Source organism: Falco punctatus (assembly GCF_963210335.1).
Source record: "Falco punctatus genome assembly, chromosome: 19".
In the NCBI taxonomy this organism is placed as follows: domain Eukaryota; kingdom Metazoa; phylum Chordata; class Aves; order Falconiformes; family Falconidae; genus Falco; species Falco punctatus.
This window is the reverse complement of record NC_137599.1, coordinates 3282862-3298601: the sequence shown is the minus strand read 5'-3', so window position 1 is coordinate 3298601 and position 15740 is coordinate 3282862. Positions and strand designations below refer to the sequence as shown.

Sequence of the window (15740 nt, the reverse complement as noted above, 5' to 3'; positions counted from 1 at the left end):
CAGACGAGCTGCGCCGCCTGGGGTCCGTGTGTTTAACAGGGTCGATCTGTTCCAGTGAGAAGGAAAGCACCAGTGTTGCAACAAGGGCAGGTTTTGTTTTCCTTTTAGAGACTGATGTTTATCACAAAAGCCACTTAGCAGAAGTGGCAGCCGAGACAGCTCCGTGCTTGCCCTTGACAAGATGTTTTAAGGTCGGTGGTTTTCTTTCACCAAGCGTTTAGGTGATGGGCTGAGTGCGCTGGACCTCGGGCACTGCATCATTAGGAGGCACAAATGTGGGTTTTGGGATGCCCCTGAGTGTCTGAGCTCCCGGGGGTGACGCGCTCAGTGGCCTGTGTTACTTGCTGATCATCCACACGATGCGATGCTGGGGGTGTAACGCTCCGGGGCTGCTGCAAGTGGTGGATGGTTTCTCCTTTGGGCGGTGGAGCTCCTGTTAATCATCTAATTATTATAAAACACCTCAGCTGTGTTACGGCTGGCAAGAGAGCAGCCCAGCATCATCCCTCCAGGCGGGCTCGACGTCCACTCCATGTTTGCAGCTCCGGGAGGTGCAGAGCCGCGTGTTGACTAGTTGTCAGGCTGCAGCGTGAGCAAGGAGAGCTCTGCTGAAAAGCACCGAGGGGATCCGTGTTGCGCTGAGCCGACTAACCGAGTCTCTGCCTTCCCCCCCTTAGTCCTTGGGGGGCACTTTCTGAGCAGGCGAGAAGGGCTGGTGCTTGTCCCCAGGGTTGGGTGGGTGGTCCCAGCCCCTCACCTGCCAGCCACCGCAGGGATGCTGGTGCACGGCGGGCGCTGTGCCGCCGGGTGGGAGCTCGTGCGAGGGCAAGGACTCGCTTGCCCCCTGTGCAATCTGTTAGCCTTCACCTGGCTGGGCCCCGTACAGCTGACTGCAGCAGATTTTCTCTTGCATAAAAGCAGGGAAATGTGCCCAGAAACGTCACCCTGCAACAACGGTTGACCAGCTCTGCCCGAGCCGCTCGGCTGCGAGGGTTTGTGTGGGGTTAAGCAGCAAATCCAGGGAATTGCTCCTTCCTGAGGCTGGTGAGGACACCTGTGCCCAGAGCTGGTGTCCCCTGGGGGGCCAGGGGCCGGTGCTTCCCCCAGACCCTGCTGCATTTGAGGAGGGTGTTGCTGGCTGCGCACCCTGCGGCTGCTCTGCAGGGAGCAGGGGTCACAGGGGGTCCGGGCACAGCCCCCCAGCTTGGCAGCTGCCCTCCTTTCCTGACAGACCAATTACAGGTGGGATTAATGAGCTGAGGTCTCCAAAGCACTTTGTAGTTAATTGATGCCTTTATCTGGTGTGAGGATAACAAGGAGTTGACGGATAGGGAAAGGGCAGGAATGTGCTGGAATTCTTTAAAACCTGGCGTGTTTGGTGCTGACCCATCACGCCCGAGCCCCCTGCGCCCGGCAGCCCCCCGGCGTGCTATCCTGCTCTGCTGAAGAGCCGTGGGGGGTTGGAGTCCGGTGCCAGTTTTGTCAGGCAATGTTTGTTTAATAACATCAGAAGGGCTGGCAAACAAACCTGCAAGGCTTTTGCAAACAGCAAAGCAGCAGCGGGTTGCAGGGTGGTAAAACCTGCAGTGTCTGCCCCCCTCCCCACTCCCCCCAGCCCTAGTTAGGGGGGTGGGTGATCGCAGCAGCGTGTCCCACACGCACCGTGCTCACTGGGGGTACCAGGGTGGCCCAGCTTGGTGCCGGTGCCTTCGCTGCTGGGCTCACTGGTGGCTCCTGACACATCTGCGGGGGGGGTGTGTGTGTGTGTGTGTGCAGGGTCCTGGATGCGAACTTGGACCCGTGCTCCCCTCCAGCACTTTCCATCTCGCTGAACACTGAGTTTCCTCAGGTCAGTGGTGGCAGGACCCGGCTCGCAGGCGGGTCAGGAGGATGCTTGTCCCCAGCACACCAAGAGGGTGGGCAGCCGGGCGCTGCGGGCGCTGCCATTGCCCTGGCCGCAGTGCCCTGGCCTTGGCAGACCCCTGGGGATCAGCCTGTATAAATACCTGCTCCTGCTCTTGCTAGAGACGGGGCAGGCTGGAGCCATAAATTCCTAGCATGGCAGTGGTGGTCTGAATGCCAACTCCTGCCCTCCCTGGTGGTGGTTTGGTTTGAGCAGGGCCTGGGATATGCAAATGAGCGGCTCTGTTTATCCTCCTTTACTGACAGATGGAAATATTGCTTGCTATTTTAATGGGAACAGGGCTCATAAATTCCAGCCTGCAACTTCCAGATTCTCCCCCTGGACCCGGTTGTGGCTCGATGGGAGGCTGTCCAGGGATGTGTTCCCTACCGAGCCAAAGAATCTCAGAGCACACAAGTATGCTCTTTGTACTTCTGCATCATCCCTGACCTCTGCCAGCGTCCAGGGCTCCAGCAGACAGCCAGAGCCCTCGGGGCTTTGCTGCGCTGGCAGCCTCACGCACGCTTTGCTCTGGCGTTCAAGGTGAAGTCAGCTTCTGCTTGTGCAGGGCTGCAATTTGCTTATGTGGGGAAATCGCAGGCGGCATCTGCTCCCCTCGGCTGCCCACCCCTCCTGCCCCCACCGCAGCAGTGGGGAAGCTGCGCCCATGCAGGATGCTGCTCCTGCCACAGCCTGCCCCGCTCCTCCGGAGCCGACCTTCTCCCCCACGCTTTTGGTTAAAAATGTCATTTCCAGCTTTGTCACGGGGAGCCTTTCCCGGCCTCCTGAGGGATGAGCTGGGGGGGGCACGTGGCCGCCGATCACGAATTAGGGCTGGGAACCGGCTGACACGACGCCCATGTCCCCTTTGCGCCGGTCACACCGATGGCACTGCGGGTGCTCGGTGCCACCCAGCCCCGTGTCACCAGTGCTGGGAGAGGGGCTGAGCCCCCACCCCCACCCCAGCCATCCACAGCTGCCGAGAGGGGACCAGCCCTTTCTGCCTTGCCCAGGGGAGCTCAGGACAAGGCTGGAAAGGCACCTGGGCTGCAGCGTGGGTGGGAGGGTGACGGTTGCTTGGGCAAAGCTGGGTGCTGGGGGGACCCATCACACCCCTCTTGGAGCCCTTCACCTGCCAAACCAGCACCTTTGGGAGCACCTTCTCAGGCAGCTCCTGGCCAAGATGCCGGCTCTGGTGATGGGCTCAGCCCGGCACAACCCACGGAGCGGGCAGGCTAACATGGGGCCTGATAGCGTGTCAGCGCTGGGGCAGCCTCAGGAGAAGGGGGTGTTTTTAAAGGCAATAGATTAAACAAAATAATTGAGTTAAACAAAGACGGGATATTCTGCTGAGCTGGAATCTCTGTCTCGCACTGACATCTACAGCTACATCAAAGGCAGCTTCCGCAGACGCTGCTCGATCTTCCCCGTTTCCCCTCTGGCTTCTCTGATCAGTTATTTCTGCAAAGCTGTAATCGCTTGCATTTAGAGGAACGAAGCTGTGGAGGAGCTTAGCTGGCAAACAGATGTGTTAATCAGTATCATTACAATTTATTAGCTCTATGCCAGGAAGACACCCCCCCCCCCCCCAACCTTAAAAACAAATTATTGTTCATTAGGCATTTTCTTGCATGGCAAATCATAGATTTCCGTTGTCTCCTGTTGAATTGCAGCGCAGGCGACAATTAGATACAGGGATGTCCACAGATGAAAGATGTTTCCCTGTTGCAGATGCCAGTCCAAATCCAACTGGGTCAAGAGTGATTTAATTACTGCCTGTGAGTTTTCAAGGGTGCCCAAGTGAGCTCAGTTTGCTCTTGGTGTCCTCGTGCACCCCCAGCCAGCAGATGGAAAAAACCACCCTCCCCGTTCTGGTGGCAAAGGAGTAGAAGGAGCTGTGCCACCCTGAAACAGGGAGCGGTGGCTGCAGTGCCAGCACAAAGTGCTGGTGAGGGCAGGGGACAGGGGACGAGGGTTTGCTGCCTTCCCTTTTCCTCCTGGATGATCTCAGGGGCTGCCCATCACAGGATGGGCTAGGCTGGCGCGTTTCAGGAATTTACACCCTTGCTGTCCACTGCTTCCCAAAAAGGCCCTTCCACCAGTGTCCCGAAAAAGTCACGGGATGTAGAGAGCAGCTCGTGCTGCCCGGCTGCCGGAGCTGGTGTCCCTGGGCCCTGTCAGCTCCCATCTCACTGAAAGGCAGCGGGAAGCTCTCGCCTTTGGAGCAGGAATCTCCCGGCTTCCCGGGCAGATCCGAGCTGACAGCAGCTCATGTCCCACTTGGCCAGGGGCGGTGGGAAGGACACCCTGCCTAGGCATCTCCCATGCCAGGAGGGTCTACGCCAGCCCCAAGCCCACCTCAAACCACCTTTCCCAGCCCTGGGGGCTGCCAGGTTTCTCCCCCAAACCCAGTGCTGTGGTTGGGTGGGCACCGTTGGGTCAAAACACCCAGAGCCAGCTGTGCCCCGGTGTTAATCCATGTCACAAAGTCTTCCTCTGCTCCACATGCCCCCATGGTGTTCTGTACCCAGACCCTCTCCAGGGCTGCCCAGTGCCATCCCAGTGCTCACACTGGGGCTCCGGGCGCTGCCATCCCCACCCGCTTGGCAGCGCAGCACTGAAATAACGGCTCCTCGCGAAGGGAAAGAGTCCGGTTTCCCCAATTAGCCGCCGAAATGTCTGTCTGTGCGTGTTTGCAGAGCAGAAGGGTTTGAGATGAGCAGAGAAATCGGTGTGACAGCTTCAGCATCGCTGGGTGCGCAGCGGAGCGGATGGGCCCCGGGAGGGGACATGGGGACCCCATGGGAGCCTGTGCCAGGAGCCGGGGAGGGGCTGGCAGCTGCCGGTGGGAGTTATCTTGTGTTGCACGGGGGGTGCCAGCCAAACCCCCCCGATTCTGGCAGCAGGCAGAGCTGCTTCTGGGTGCTGGGGGGGGAACCCATTCCCCTCAAGTGGCTCCTCTGTCACAGCCTGTGGTGCAGGCACGGGGTCACCATGTGTGAAATTTAGTTTATCCAGACAGAAGCGATGGGCTGTGGCTGCAGGGGGGTCCTGGGGTGCTGCACCACTGAATGAAGCCTGGCACCCCCCGGGCATCGCCCAGGCTGTCGGTGGCCTGGGCGAGCTGTCCTCAGCCTGCAAGCGGAGGGTCCCTGCAGCCTGTTGTGTCGAAGGAGGAGTACCAGTTCATGGCTGTGCTCTGCTGGGCTGGGATAACCCTGCCGGTAGACAAGCCTGAAACCCAGAGCATCACCTGGGAAATTAGTGCCCAGGTGTGGAGACCAGCAGCGGGAGGGGAGCTGGGAGGGGTGTCTGACCATGGATGGTCCAGTGGGTGCGTCGCTGCTGCCTGATCCTGCTCTGTGCGCTCCAGCATCTCAGGGCTCAGCTGCCTCCTCTTGCCTTCCCCCTGCTGCTCTCTGCTGTCTGTGCTCTTTCGCTGTTAATTACCAAGAAAATGGGTGCCAATCTAATTTTTTTCAATTTCATGTTATGCACGGAATCCTTTAATTGTCTTTAATAAACAGGGCGATGCTCGGTGGCGCTTTGTCTGCAATAAAATCCAGTGTATTGATTTAAACAATATACAAACATGCAGGATTAGAGTCTAATTGGGGACTAATCGGGGTGCAACAGCCACGTCGCCAGCTGGGCCGGGGCTGGGATGTCCTCGAAGCCGGGGCAGGCGCGGTGGGAACGTGCCCGGCTCCGTGTCGGTCCTTGCCAGGAGCCCCCACCCGTGACCAGCCTCAGCAGCCCGCAGGGAGCTGCAGCAGTGATGCTGCAGGGGGGGCGAAAGTCAGGTTTTTTTCTGGCTTCCCCTGTAATTCCTGCAGTGGTTTGTTGCTCTCCCACTTTTGGGACTTTTGGGAGATATTTAGCAGGGAAAACGAAGGGTCTGGCTGGCTCAGGAGCTGCGCTTGGCACAGCCGAGCAGACCCCTGACCATAAGGTCGGCTGACTGGAATAGCTATAGGTATCGGGAAAAAGAGCAACTGGGAATGGAAAGGAGCGGTGGGTGAGTGGGGAAGGGTTTGGCAGGGGCTGGGTGTAGGATGCTCCCATTCCACCCCACCAGGAGCTGGGCATGTCCCTCCCGGGGATGTCGTTGCACCGCATCAGGCTCTCCTGAACTTCCTAACAGCAGATCCCTGGCCACCCTCTGTGTTAAAGGGTCTTTAATATTCAGCTGTGACAGATGCTTCGTCTACCCGGGTGCTGATCGATAACCCCGTGGCCGAACAGGCGCGGGGTTCATATTTTAAGCTTCTGTAACTTTAGCGAAGGACAAGCATACGGAGTGCTCCTGCTCTGTTGGCCTCGGCTGCTCCCTTCAGCTGCAAGCAAAGATGATTAAAAATAGCTTTTCAGATCAGATTTGAATAACCTGGAATCTCAGTGAGGGGAGGGAGGGAAAATTTACTGTTTTCTTTATGTCTTAAAGATGTTCGGTGGGATCAGGTGTCACTTGAAGAAGCGTGGTTGTGTAATTGTATATTTTCCTTCCTTCTGCTTATTCCCAGACTTGTCTTTTCCCTGTTGGGGGGCGCAGGGAAACCCCTCAAGGCTCCTGGGGGCTGCGAGCTGGCAGGGCTGGGGGGGAGCAGGGATCCTGCCCCAGCCCCGCTGCCGAGGGGTGAGAAGGGCAGAGATCTACCCCATCACTGGGGATGGGTAGAAAAGCTTCATTCCTCTAAATGCTCTCATTATACCAAAAAAAAGCTATTTGGGGGGGGGGGGGCAAGGCCCGCGGGCTCTGTGCAAGAGGTGCCGTGCGAGCCTTTGGCACGTCAGCCTTGTGCCAGCCCATTAATCTGGAGAAAACTGCTCCCTTTTTAAATCCTCTGAAAATACCCCATTAACTTGCTCTCCCTCTGAAAAGCCCAGCTATTCAGCTTATCGTGGATTAATAACTGTATCATAATTAATCTCTGATTTTTATTGAGTCGGTAACTTCAAATAATAAAAAAAAATATAAATTGATTAGCTGTTAACTTTTGCTGAAAGGATTTTCTCGATGCAGTGCCTTCCCCATCAGCTCACCGCCCCTCTGCTCTGCACCCTGACTTCTGGCCAGAGGCTTCAGGGATTCTTTTTTTTTTTTTTTTTCCTGACACACTTTTTCTAAGAAGATCCTTAAAATGTAAACTCTCAGCCAAAAAGTGACGCAGAGAAGCTACTGGACGTTGCTTGTGCAAGCACAGCCTGGTGCAGGCTATTTTGTGATGCTCAAAGGAGGTCGGACCACTTGGAATGGGGATTTGGGGCAGATGCTCTGGCTGTATCCTCCCGCAGGAGGGGTTTGCCTTAAACTAAAAAAAGAGGGATAAAGCCAAAAGATAACAAGCTAGATAATATATATCAAGTATAAACTTCAGGTGGGCTGGCAGCCCGGTGTCTGTGCCATGGGTGTCAGCGACCACGGGGATGTTTGGGAGGGGAGGGGAGCAAGCTGTGATTTCTCAGCGTATTGAGGGGGAACCGGACCCGTGCCCAAGAGGGCGAGAGGTGTCGTGGCCAAGGGTGCAAATGTCCAGCTGAGGGAATGGGTGGTGGGAGGGACCGGGGGTCATTTTGAAGGGGAGACCTGGGCAGCGACTGCCAGCTGCACACGGCTATTGGAGATGGGCTGCTGGCCCCCTGCCAGCCCCCAAAGTGTCCCCTGAGTGTGACATGGCTCCGACCTTCACCAGGCACTTCTCAGGGGGAGGGTGTGAGCCGAGCTCATCTGCCAAGGATGGGGCATCACGGGGGGAGAACACCCAGTCCTGTGCTCGGCCACGAGGCTGATTCCTCCTCCGGTAACGTGCCAGTTAAATTATGAGTGCTGCTTCCCACCCCGGTCCTTTCTTTCTTTTAAAATCACCCTCTTCAAAAGGCTGCCATCATTTCTGGCAGCTGGGATAAAGGGGTTTAGCGCTTTGAGCCCCGGGAAGACGCAGCAGCCAGCGCAGCGTTCCCGGCTGAGCGGCTGGGGATGGGCTCTGGGAAAACCATCAGCTTCAGTCACAGCTTGGGGTGCCGGGGGGCTGAACCTTCTGGGGGGGTGGGTTTGTTCCCCGTGGGACTGTGTGTGGGCGTTCCTGTATTATATTCCTGTATTTACTATATATACTATATATATAATACTATATTCCTGTAAATACCAGGAGGTATTTACCACGTGGTGCGGAGCGATCTGGTTTAGCGATGGACTTGGCAGTCCTGGGTTAATGGTTGGATTTGATGATCTCAAAGGTCTTTTCCAACTGAAATGATTCTGTGCTGTGGACGTGGGGTCGCAGGGGGGCTGTGGCCGTGGCGGGGGGGGCGGGGCAGGGCAGGGCTCCCCTCTGCACCGGGCATTGCCAGCTGAGCTGTGCTGCATGTGGGGGATGCTGCGGGCGGTGGCGATTTTTCCCAAAATCAGGAGGAAGTCACCTCACGTTATTCCTAAGCACTGTATTTTGGGAGCCTGATAGGCTTAATCTTGGATTTTGCTGTAATTTTCCTCCATGTGGTTTGCTATCAAGTTGCAACAATACTGTATTATGGCCACTTAGCTCACACGTGATCTTAATTAGAAGTGGATTAAGAGCAACGGGAAACATGCAGCCACGTAATGTTTCACAGTTTCCCATGTAGCATCAGCTCAGCAGATTTGGAGGAGGAAAGCCTGGAATTTATTTGAAGTGGGGAGAAAAAGTGGTAAAAGCGGCACCATGAGCATGTCTCAGCTCGTTAGCGGCCACTGACCCCTGTCCTGAGAGAGTGGGGGGGGCCTTTCCCAGGGGGGGCTCAACCCTGCTCAGGGGGCAAGGTGCTGGGTCGGTGCTCCGGGGTCAGGCGGCTCCTGGCTCTCGCTGCCACCCTGGGCATCAGATCCAACCGCATCCCGCGGGAGGGGGTGGGCTGTGCCCCCCTGAGCGCAGCCAGCCAGCACCCTTGCACGGAGGGATGTTTTGGTCCTCAAACATCCCTGGGGTGAGGTGAGGACATGTGGGACCTCGGTGGCCCCATGAGCAGCCGCCATCCAGCTCTGGCGTGGGAGAGAAGCAAAGCATCCCGCTGCGTCCTGCTCCCGCGCCGGCTGCTGTCATCGGGGATTAGAGGTGCAGGATAAAACGGGTCGCACCGGGCTGTGCGTGCGAGGGCTGCCGAGGCACTGTCCCAAAGAGCATCAGGGCTGCACGGAGCAGGGGGGGGACCGGGGAGGGCTGACAGTGACCCCAGGGGGTGGCTTGTCTGGGGTCTTGGTGAACAGTGAGGCTGGGGGTGCAGCTTGTGCCTCCCACCCTGGGCATCGCTGGGCGACACGGCGCCTCGGGTTCGCCTGCTTCTCGGTGTGCTTGTGCACGAAGGGAGAAAAGGGGGGGGAGTAAGGGTTTAAAAAAAAAAAAAAAAAAAAAAAAAAAAAAAAAAAAGGCAAATGGGGAGGGGAGGTAGGTAGGACTGAGCTGGATAAGGGCAGGCAAAGGTTTGTGGGTAGTGTAAAGCTGTCACTGTGATTTAGGGTTGGCTGGTTAAACTGTTTTATGTTCACAGACAGTAAGTCGTAAGCAATACAGAATTTTCTATGAAGAGATGATCTTCCCTCGTCATGCTTTATGCCGTCTTTCCCAGAGTGATCTCTCCTTTTTATAACCCCACGGTGTCGCGGCGAGGTTGTGCAGAGGGAGAAAACTGGATTCTGGCTGTTTGAGAAATGGCAACAGCCCGAGCCGCAGAGGTTGGGTCTGTGCCTGGGCAGGGGGCAAGGAGCTGGGGGGCTGAGCTGTGCTCGGGGTGCTGGGCTCCCTCAGCCCGACCCTGGCCTCTGCACCCACGTTTTGGCTGTGTAGGGCCAGGCACGGCCGCTGCTGCCCGGGACCGAGCGGGTGGCTGTGCAGGGACCCTGTGGCACGGTGGGGCATCGCTCCAGCATGGCGCTGCTGGGGACCTGCCCTTTGCCGTGGGATGGCTGGTGTTGCTGAGAACGGATCAGTGCAAAGCCTGCGTGTGCCAGGCAGGTTGCCCAGGAGTGGCCAGTGTGTGCTCCTGCGTGGCCAGATTTCCCCCAGCACAAGGACCGGTGGCTTTTCCTTGGCATCTCCTGCTGGGGCTGCGGCCATCACTTTGCTTTTAGTGCATGAGAGGCGTGATAGTCCATTAGAGCAAGGCTGCATTTAACTGCACGATCGCCTTAAACGAGGTTTCCTTCCTTTTTCTTGCCTCCGAGTTGTTGCTGCCTTTTGAAAACTCACACACAATGCTCCAGTTCACCTTTGATATTTTCTACAGCCATAGAGTTATGAGTAATAGTTTCATTTATTTCACCATTGCCGTGTCAGCGGGAGCATCTTGGCATGCTCTGCGCTGTGGCACCAGAGCGTGTGCCTGTCCCCACGGTGCTGCCACACATGGTCCCCAGCAGGTCCCCTGGAGCGCCCTGAGGGGCACGGAGCTGCGTGTGGACCTTGTGGGTGAGACCGGAGCCAGTGTTATCCCCTGGCTAATTAGGAATCAAGAAGGTTTTGGGTACCTGGGTGCCACGCCAACCCCCCGCTGAGCTGATATGAGGGCTCAGGAGCCCTGTGACCCCCCTGGAAATTGGCACAGGGCTCGGGGGAACCAGCATGGCAGCGCTTTTCACCCTCCAGCCAGGAGGAGGAGGAGGGAGGAGGAAGGCAGCTGCCCTGGCTGCTGTGTGGGGCAGCCCTTGGCCATGGGAAGGGGGTGACAGTGCTGGGCCATGTCGGATGCTGTGTGGCCGGAGCTGCCGAGGTTCTGCCTCTGGCATCAGCCATGCCAGGGCTGGAGACCCGGCGAAGGGGCGAACCGTGGCTGATGTGCTGGGCATCGCTCCTGGGGGTCGCAGCCAGGGGGCTCAGGCAGCTTTCGGAGGGCATGGGCTTCCACGTGGCTGTGCAAGCTTCTCCAGTTAGCGGAGACTAAACCTCTTCCTCTTTCCAAGGAAATTCCTTCCACAAAACCCATTTCCAAGCTGTCGTGCTGCTGTTGATGCCGATTATTAGAGGTCAGGTGCCGCGTGGGCTCGGCGCTGACAGCCCCCGGCGCCTTCGTGCCGGGGTGGGCTCCAGGCATCCTTCCCAGCAGTGCCGGGCGAGCTCAGGATTTCAAACAAAGCACCAGGATTGTGATCCGTGCGCGTGTGCCCGGGGCTCAGTGGTGTGTGAAGGGTTTCGTCATGCGCTGAAATGTGCTTGCAGGTGAAATCCTCTGCCCTCTTTCTTCCAGGAGGGCCCTCCTAAATTAGATGGAAAATATTGCGCTCTCTCTGAAACTATTTACAGGTGTCGTTTCCAACCTTTTTTCCTGATAATTAAATATTTTTAGGTCATCCAGTTTCTCCACCCTATTTGCAGACCTGTCCTGGATGCCTTTGTAATTAGACATCTCCCTGTGAAAGATGATTAACGTGGGAGGCAGCAGCCATGAGCGAGCGAGGTCCCAGCTCTCCTGCAGCCCTGCCCGTGGCAGTTCCTTTATTCAAGCAGTTGCTTGTCCTTGGTGCTCCTCGAGGGCGTCCAGCCCCGTTCCCTCAGAGGGTGACAATCCATCGAGCAGCCCCTATTTAACATCCCCAGACCTGGGGACATGGTGGCCATCCTCCACGGTGACGCACAGGCAGTGGTTATCGTGGCCTTGGTGTTAAACGGCGAGAATTTAAAGCGTACACGTGTAAGCGATGTTAAGCTGCTTTTTGAGGTGGATCCTTACTAAAATAAGGGGGAAATAATGTTTTTAATGCTTTACCCTGCAACAGCCCTTAATGGAGAAGTTTCCATCGCGGTTTACAGCTGAGCCTTTGCACAGGAGCTGGGATTAATGAAAGGGCAATATTGTTCTCTGCTCCTGAAATGGCAAAGATTAAAGCAGCACAGAGAAGAAAAGCTGAGGCATTTGGCTGTTACCGTGGTTCTTAGCAACGTGACGAGACCAGACCTTCCCTGTGTGGGGAAAATTGAGGTTAAACCCCAGCCCACCCGGCCGTGGGCTCCTGGCAGCAGTGGGCAACAGCCAGGGGGATGCATGACCCCCCTTCCCCCGGGATGGGTCACCCCTCTGCGCAGCCAAATGCATCGTTAACTCCCCCAGTTCGCTCTTTTGAGATGCGTAAAAGCAGAAATCTTCAGGAAGAGTTAATTAAAAAAATCAGGATGCCCTGATGCAATCGGGGTCCCTGTTTGGGGGGGGGGGGTGGGGTGGCAGGGGGGAACACAAGCTGCAAACCCCATCCTCTTTGTGTGGGAACCCCCCGGGGGCAGGATTCAGCCCTTAAAATATGTTATCTTAATCCTGAACAAACTTAGGAGCAGGAAAGGTCAGCGCCCGCCTTCCTGGCCCGGTGGGGATGAACCGCCGGCGGCTGCTCCACACCTGAGCCTTCTGCTTCTGACAGGGCTCAAGTTACAGAGCAGAAGAAAACTGATACAGGTCCTCCAGGTGTATCGGTCTTGATCCTATCTGGCATCTTTCACCCCAAATTATACCCTAAATCCTCAGTGAACAAAGTCAGCCAGAAAGGCTCTGGAAGGCTCAGCAGACCTGGGGCTGGGGGGCATGCCTGCTGGTTTTTCCCCTCCCCCCCCATCTCCCCTTCTGGTTTATCGATGTGTTCATTGCTCAGTTCTGGTCACAATTTGCCAGGCTGCTTTTGGAATGGAAGGTTGGGGAGAGCCGGTCCCGGCTGTGTCTCAGCCAGCGAGGAGTTTAGCGCTGCCCTCGGTAGGTTTCAGAGTAATCACTCAGCCGTGGTTCCCGGAGTCTGTCCTTGCCAAGATCCCAGCGAATCGGCGTTCGGGACTGCCTGTGCCCAAACCCAGCCCGATGGGTCACAACTGGACCCGTTCTGCTTCCCGAGCTCCCTCCCCATCTCCCTGCCCTCCCCCCCCTTGGAGCCGCAGCTGCCTGGGCTGCAGGCACGACTTGCCCCAGCAAGCCCGGCTCCGCGGCGGGTGCAGGCGAACGCTCCCTCTCTGCGTGTTTGGGCTTTGCTGCAGGCTGGGGAGCGCTGGGGGGGCTGCGGCCGTGCCGGGGCAGGCAGCCTCGCCACCTCGCAGAGAAACCTCTGGTTCCATCGCTTCCATCACTGCGCTCTGCCGGCAGGGCCCTGAGTTTGGGGAGCCAACAGCAGTGGCCGCGCCGGGGTGTGGAGCATCTGACTCAATGATGCCCATTGCCTCGTTGCCTTTGGTGGGTTGGTGGTTTGGGGTTTTTTTAGTGCCTCCCGCGGTGTTAGGTGTTAGGCAGGGATGGTAGAACTGGTTGTCCCAACCCCCAGGCACCTTTTGCAGCTCAGGTGAAGATGCCCAGCAGCGGCATCTCCATCCCACGGAGGGAATGAGGATTCTTTTTGTGGGAAGAAGCGGCTGTGGGCTTTGCTCCGCGATGCCCCTGGGAGGGTGATGCAGCTCTGGGCCCGGTGGGAGGGTTTGTGCTGTTGCCATGTGCCAGCACCGGGGTCCACGTACAAATATAGCAAGTTATGTGCCTGCCGGACCCACGCTGCGCCGCTGGGAAATTCCAGTGATCCGCTACGGCTGGGCAGGAGGCGTTAATGGCAGGGGGCTGTAATCAGTACCTGCAATTAGCCTCTGCTCCAGCTGGCCTCCAAAGCTCGGCCATAAAACACACCGTCCCACGCTGCCGTTCCTCTCTCCCACCCCTCCGTGTCACGCCAGCTCTCAGCTGTGGTGATGCCAGTCGGGACCTGCCCGCCCAGCCGGGATGAACTCAGCACCCGCCGGAGCAGGGAGATTATTTATGGATGAAATTGCTGTGCGGAACTCGAGGGGCCGCTCAGGGCTGGGGGTGAGGATGGAGGGGGGAGGGTCCTGGCTGTATATTGGTCCGGCCAGTCCTTGTCTGGAGGTCAGAGATGCCAAATTTGCCCGTGGCTTGTGGTTGTCCTGGAGGAAAGGAGAACAGCCGTGGCTGTCAGCCCCCCGCTCCTCCTGGTCTTTACACCTCCCCTCGGCTTGACGTTGGCTTGCAGTAACACCAAACTGCTGATGACATTAAACAAATTAATATCGGGTTTAAATAGCCTGCCGGGAGGCTGGTAACAGGCAGTGCGGGCCCAGCTGTCAATCCCAAATTAGCGAGTTCCGTGGCTAAACTTACTGCTCCTGCTAACGACCCCGAAAGCAATACCTGGTGTGGGGGGCACGCGTGCCCGGTGCGCTGGCTCTGCCTGGGACTTTGCCGGTGCTGCCCCGGTGCCAGCTGAGCTGGGGTGGGTGTTGGGAGAAGGACCCGCAGGATGCCCTGGCCTGGCAGCAGTGAGCAAAGGGGGTCCTGATGGCTTTGGGTGCTTTTCAGAGCACTAAAATATTGGGATTTACCCCCAGAATGCCTGGTCTGGCTGCAGTGCCTGGGAAGGGAATTTGGCACCTTGTGGTTTACGTCTTTGTTTTCGCTCAGCTCGTGGCTGAGAGAGGGGTTCCTGCCTGACTCTTCAAATTGGTTGGCTTGGGGGAAGTATTTAAATCCTTCCCTGTTCTTGTCCCCCTTTGGTGGGGGAGATGAATGTTTCCTCTTTTCACAAGCAGGTTTTTCATCATTTCCCTTTTTAAAAAGGCACCATGCAATCAAGTCGTGAACCTGCCCTCCCGGGAAGCTCTGGGGGCCAAAAATTCAGCCCAGAGAAGGTGCTGCCATCGGGGAGTCCGACTGCCTCAGCCTTTGCTAACAAACGCAGTGGGGAGGGAAGCAAACCCTGGGCTCCAGGGCTGATGCCAAACCCCACTCATGGGGGGCTGGGGTGAACCCCCCCCACCCTGTGTCCACCATGTCACCCCATGAGACGATGCCATGGCTGGGTTGGACCCTGCGCGTTTCCAGTGCTTGGGGCTGGGGTTGAGCGGGGCAGGGACACGTGGCCACTGGGCAGCGTGTCCCCTTTCCCCATGGGGCCACACAGGTTGTCTGGCACCCGATGGATGCTCCGGGGCTGCCTGGGAGGTTCGGGACCTCTCTCACGTGGATAGTGGAAACAGGGATGAATTGATGCTGCTGTTCCTGGGCGGGTGTCAGTGTCCCAGTCGTGAACCCCAAAAGCCGAGGGGCACGCTGCTGACCGGAGGGGGGATGTGTGCGGGATGTGCTCGGGTCCTGGGCAAACCAGGCTCACGCAGTTCAGGGGGACGGGGGGCTCAGCCCTGACCCCACCAGCCGGCGGGGGGATTTTGGGGAGCGGGGCCGGGGTAGCTGCTGCCCTCCCTCCATGAGCGACCCCTGCGGTCAAGCTGCAGCACGGGGGGATTCAGCAGGTGCCAGCGCGGCCCCGGTCCCCATAAAACAGCCCCCTGAGGGGGGATCCCGGGCACTGGGGGGTGGTCTTAGGGGTGCAGAAGGAGCCGGCTGCGGGCTCCGTCCTCCCGGCTCGAAGTTGCTTTGCTCCGGCAGCGCCGGTGCTCGCTGCGCGCCGGGCTGGGGCAGGGGAAGCCGGGGGGAGCCGGTCCCCCCGCTTCTCCTCCCGCTTCTCCTCCCGCCCATCGCCGCCTTAATACCCGGCACCTCCGGCGGGGCCGCTCCGGCGGGGCCGAGGCGGGGCCGGACGCGTGGGCGAGGGGCTCGCACCGCCCGCCGGTGGCACCGGGCTGCGCCCGCCCTGCCCGCAGCCCGCCCGGGCCAGCGGCAGCGCCAGCAGCGCGGAGGCAACGCAGCGGGAGCCAAAATGCTGCTAGGTGGGTGAAACGCAACTTTCCTTCCCCGCGGGAGCTGCCGGCTGCGGGCTGCTCAGCCCCACGGCTCCCCATCCCTCCCTGCTGCTCCTCACGGTTCCCTATCCATCCCCGCTGCTCCCCACAGCTCCTCATCCCCTCCCCGCTGCTCCCCACGGCTCACCATTCCT

At 58.2% G+C, this 15740-nt stretch overlaps 1 protein-coding gene across 7 annotated transcripts in view; it reads left to right on the top strand.

Annotated features, from left to right (window-relative positions):
- ZNF385C (zinc finger protein 385C) overlaps positions 1-15740 on the top strand; it is an 80921-nt gene that overhangs the window by 28296 nt on the left and 36885 nt on the right. For 2 of the 7 annotated variants that reach the window (XM_080369187.1, XM_080369185.1), the window contains exon 1: positions 9294-15573. The exons of the other annotated variants lie outside the window; for them this stretch is intronic. In XM_080369187.1, coding sequence (XP_080225313.1) covers positions 15111-15573 — 463 coding nt within the window. In that variant the 5' untranslated portion in view covers positions 9294-15110. Of the gene's footprint in view, positions 1-9293; positions 15574-15740 lie in introns of those variants that run through there. 7 annotated transcript variants of the gene reach the window in all.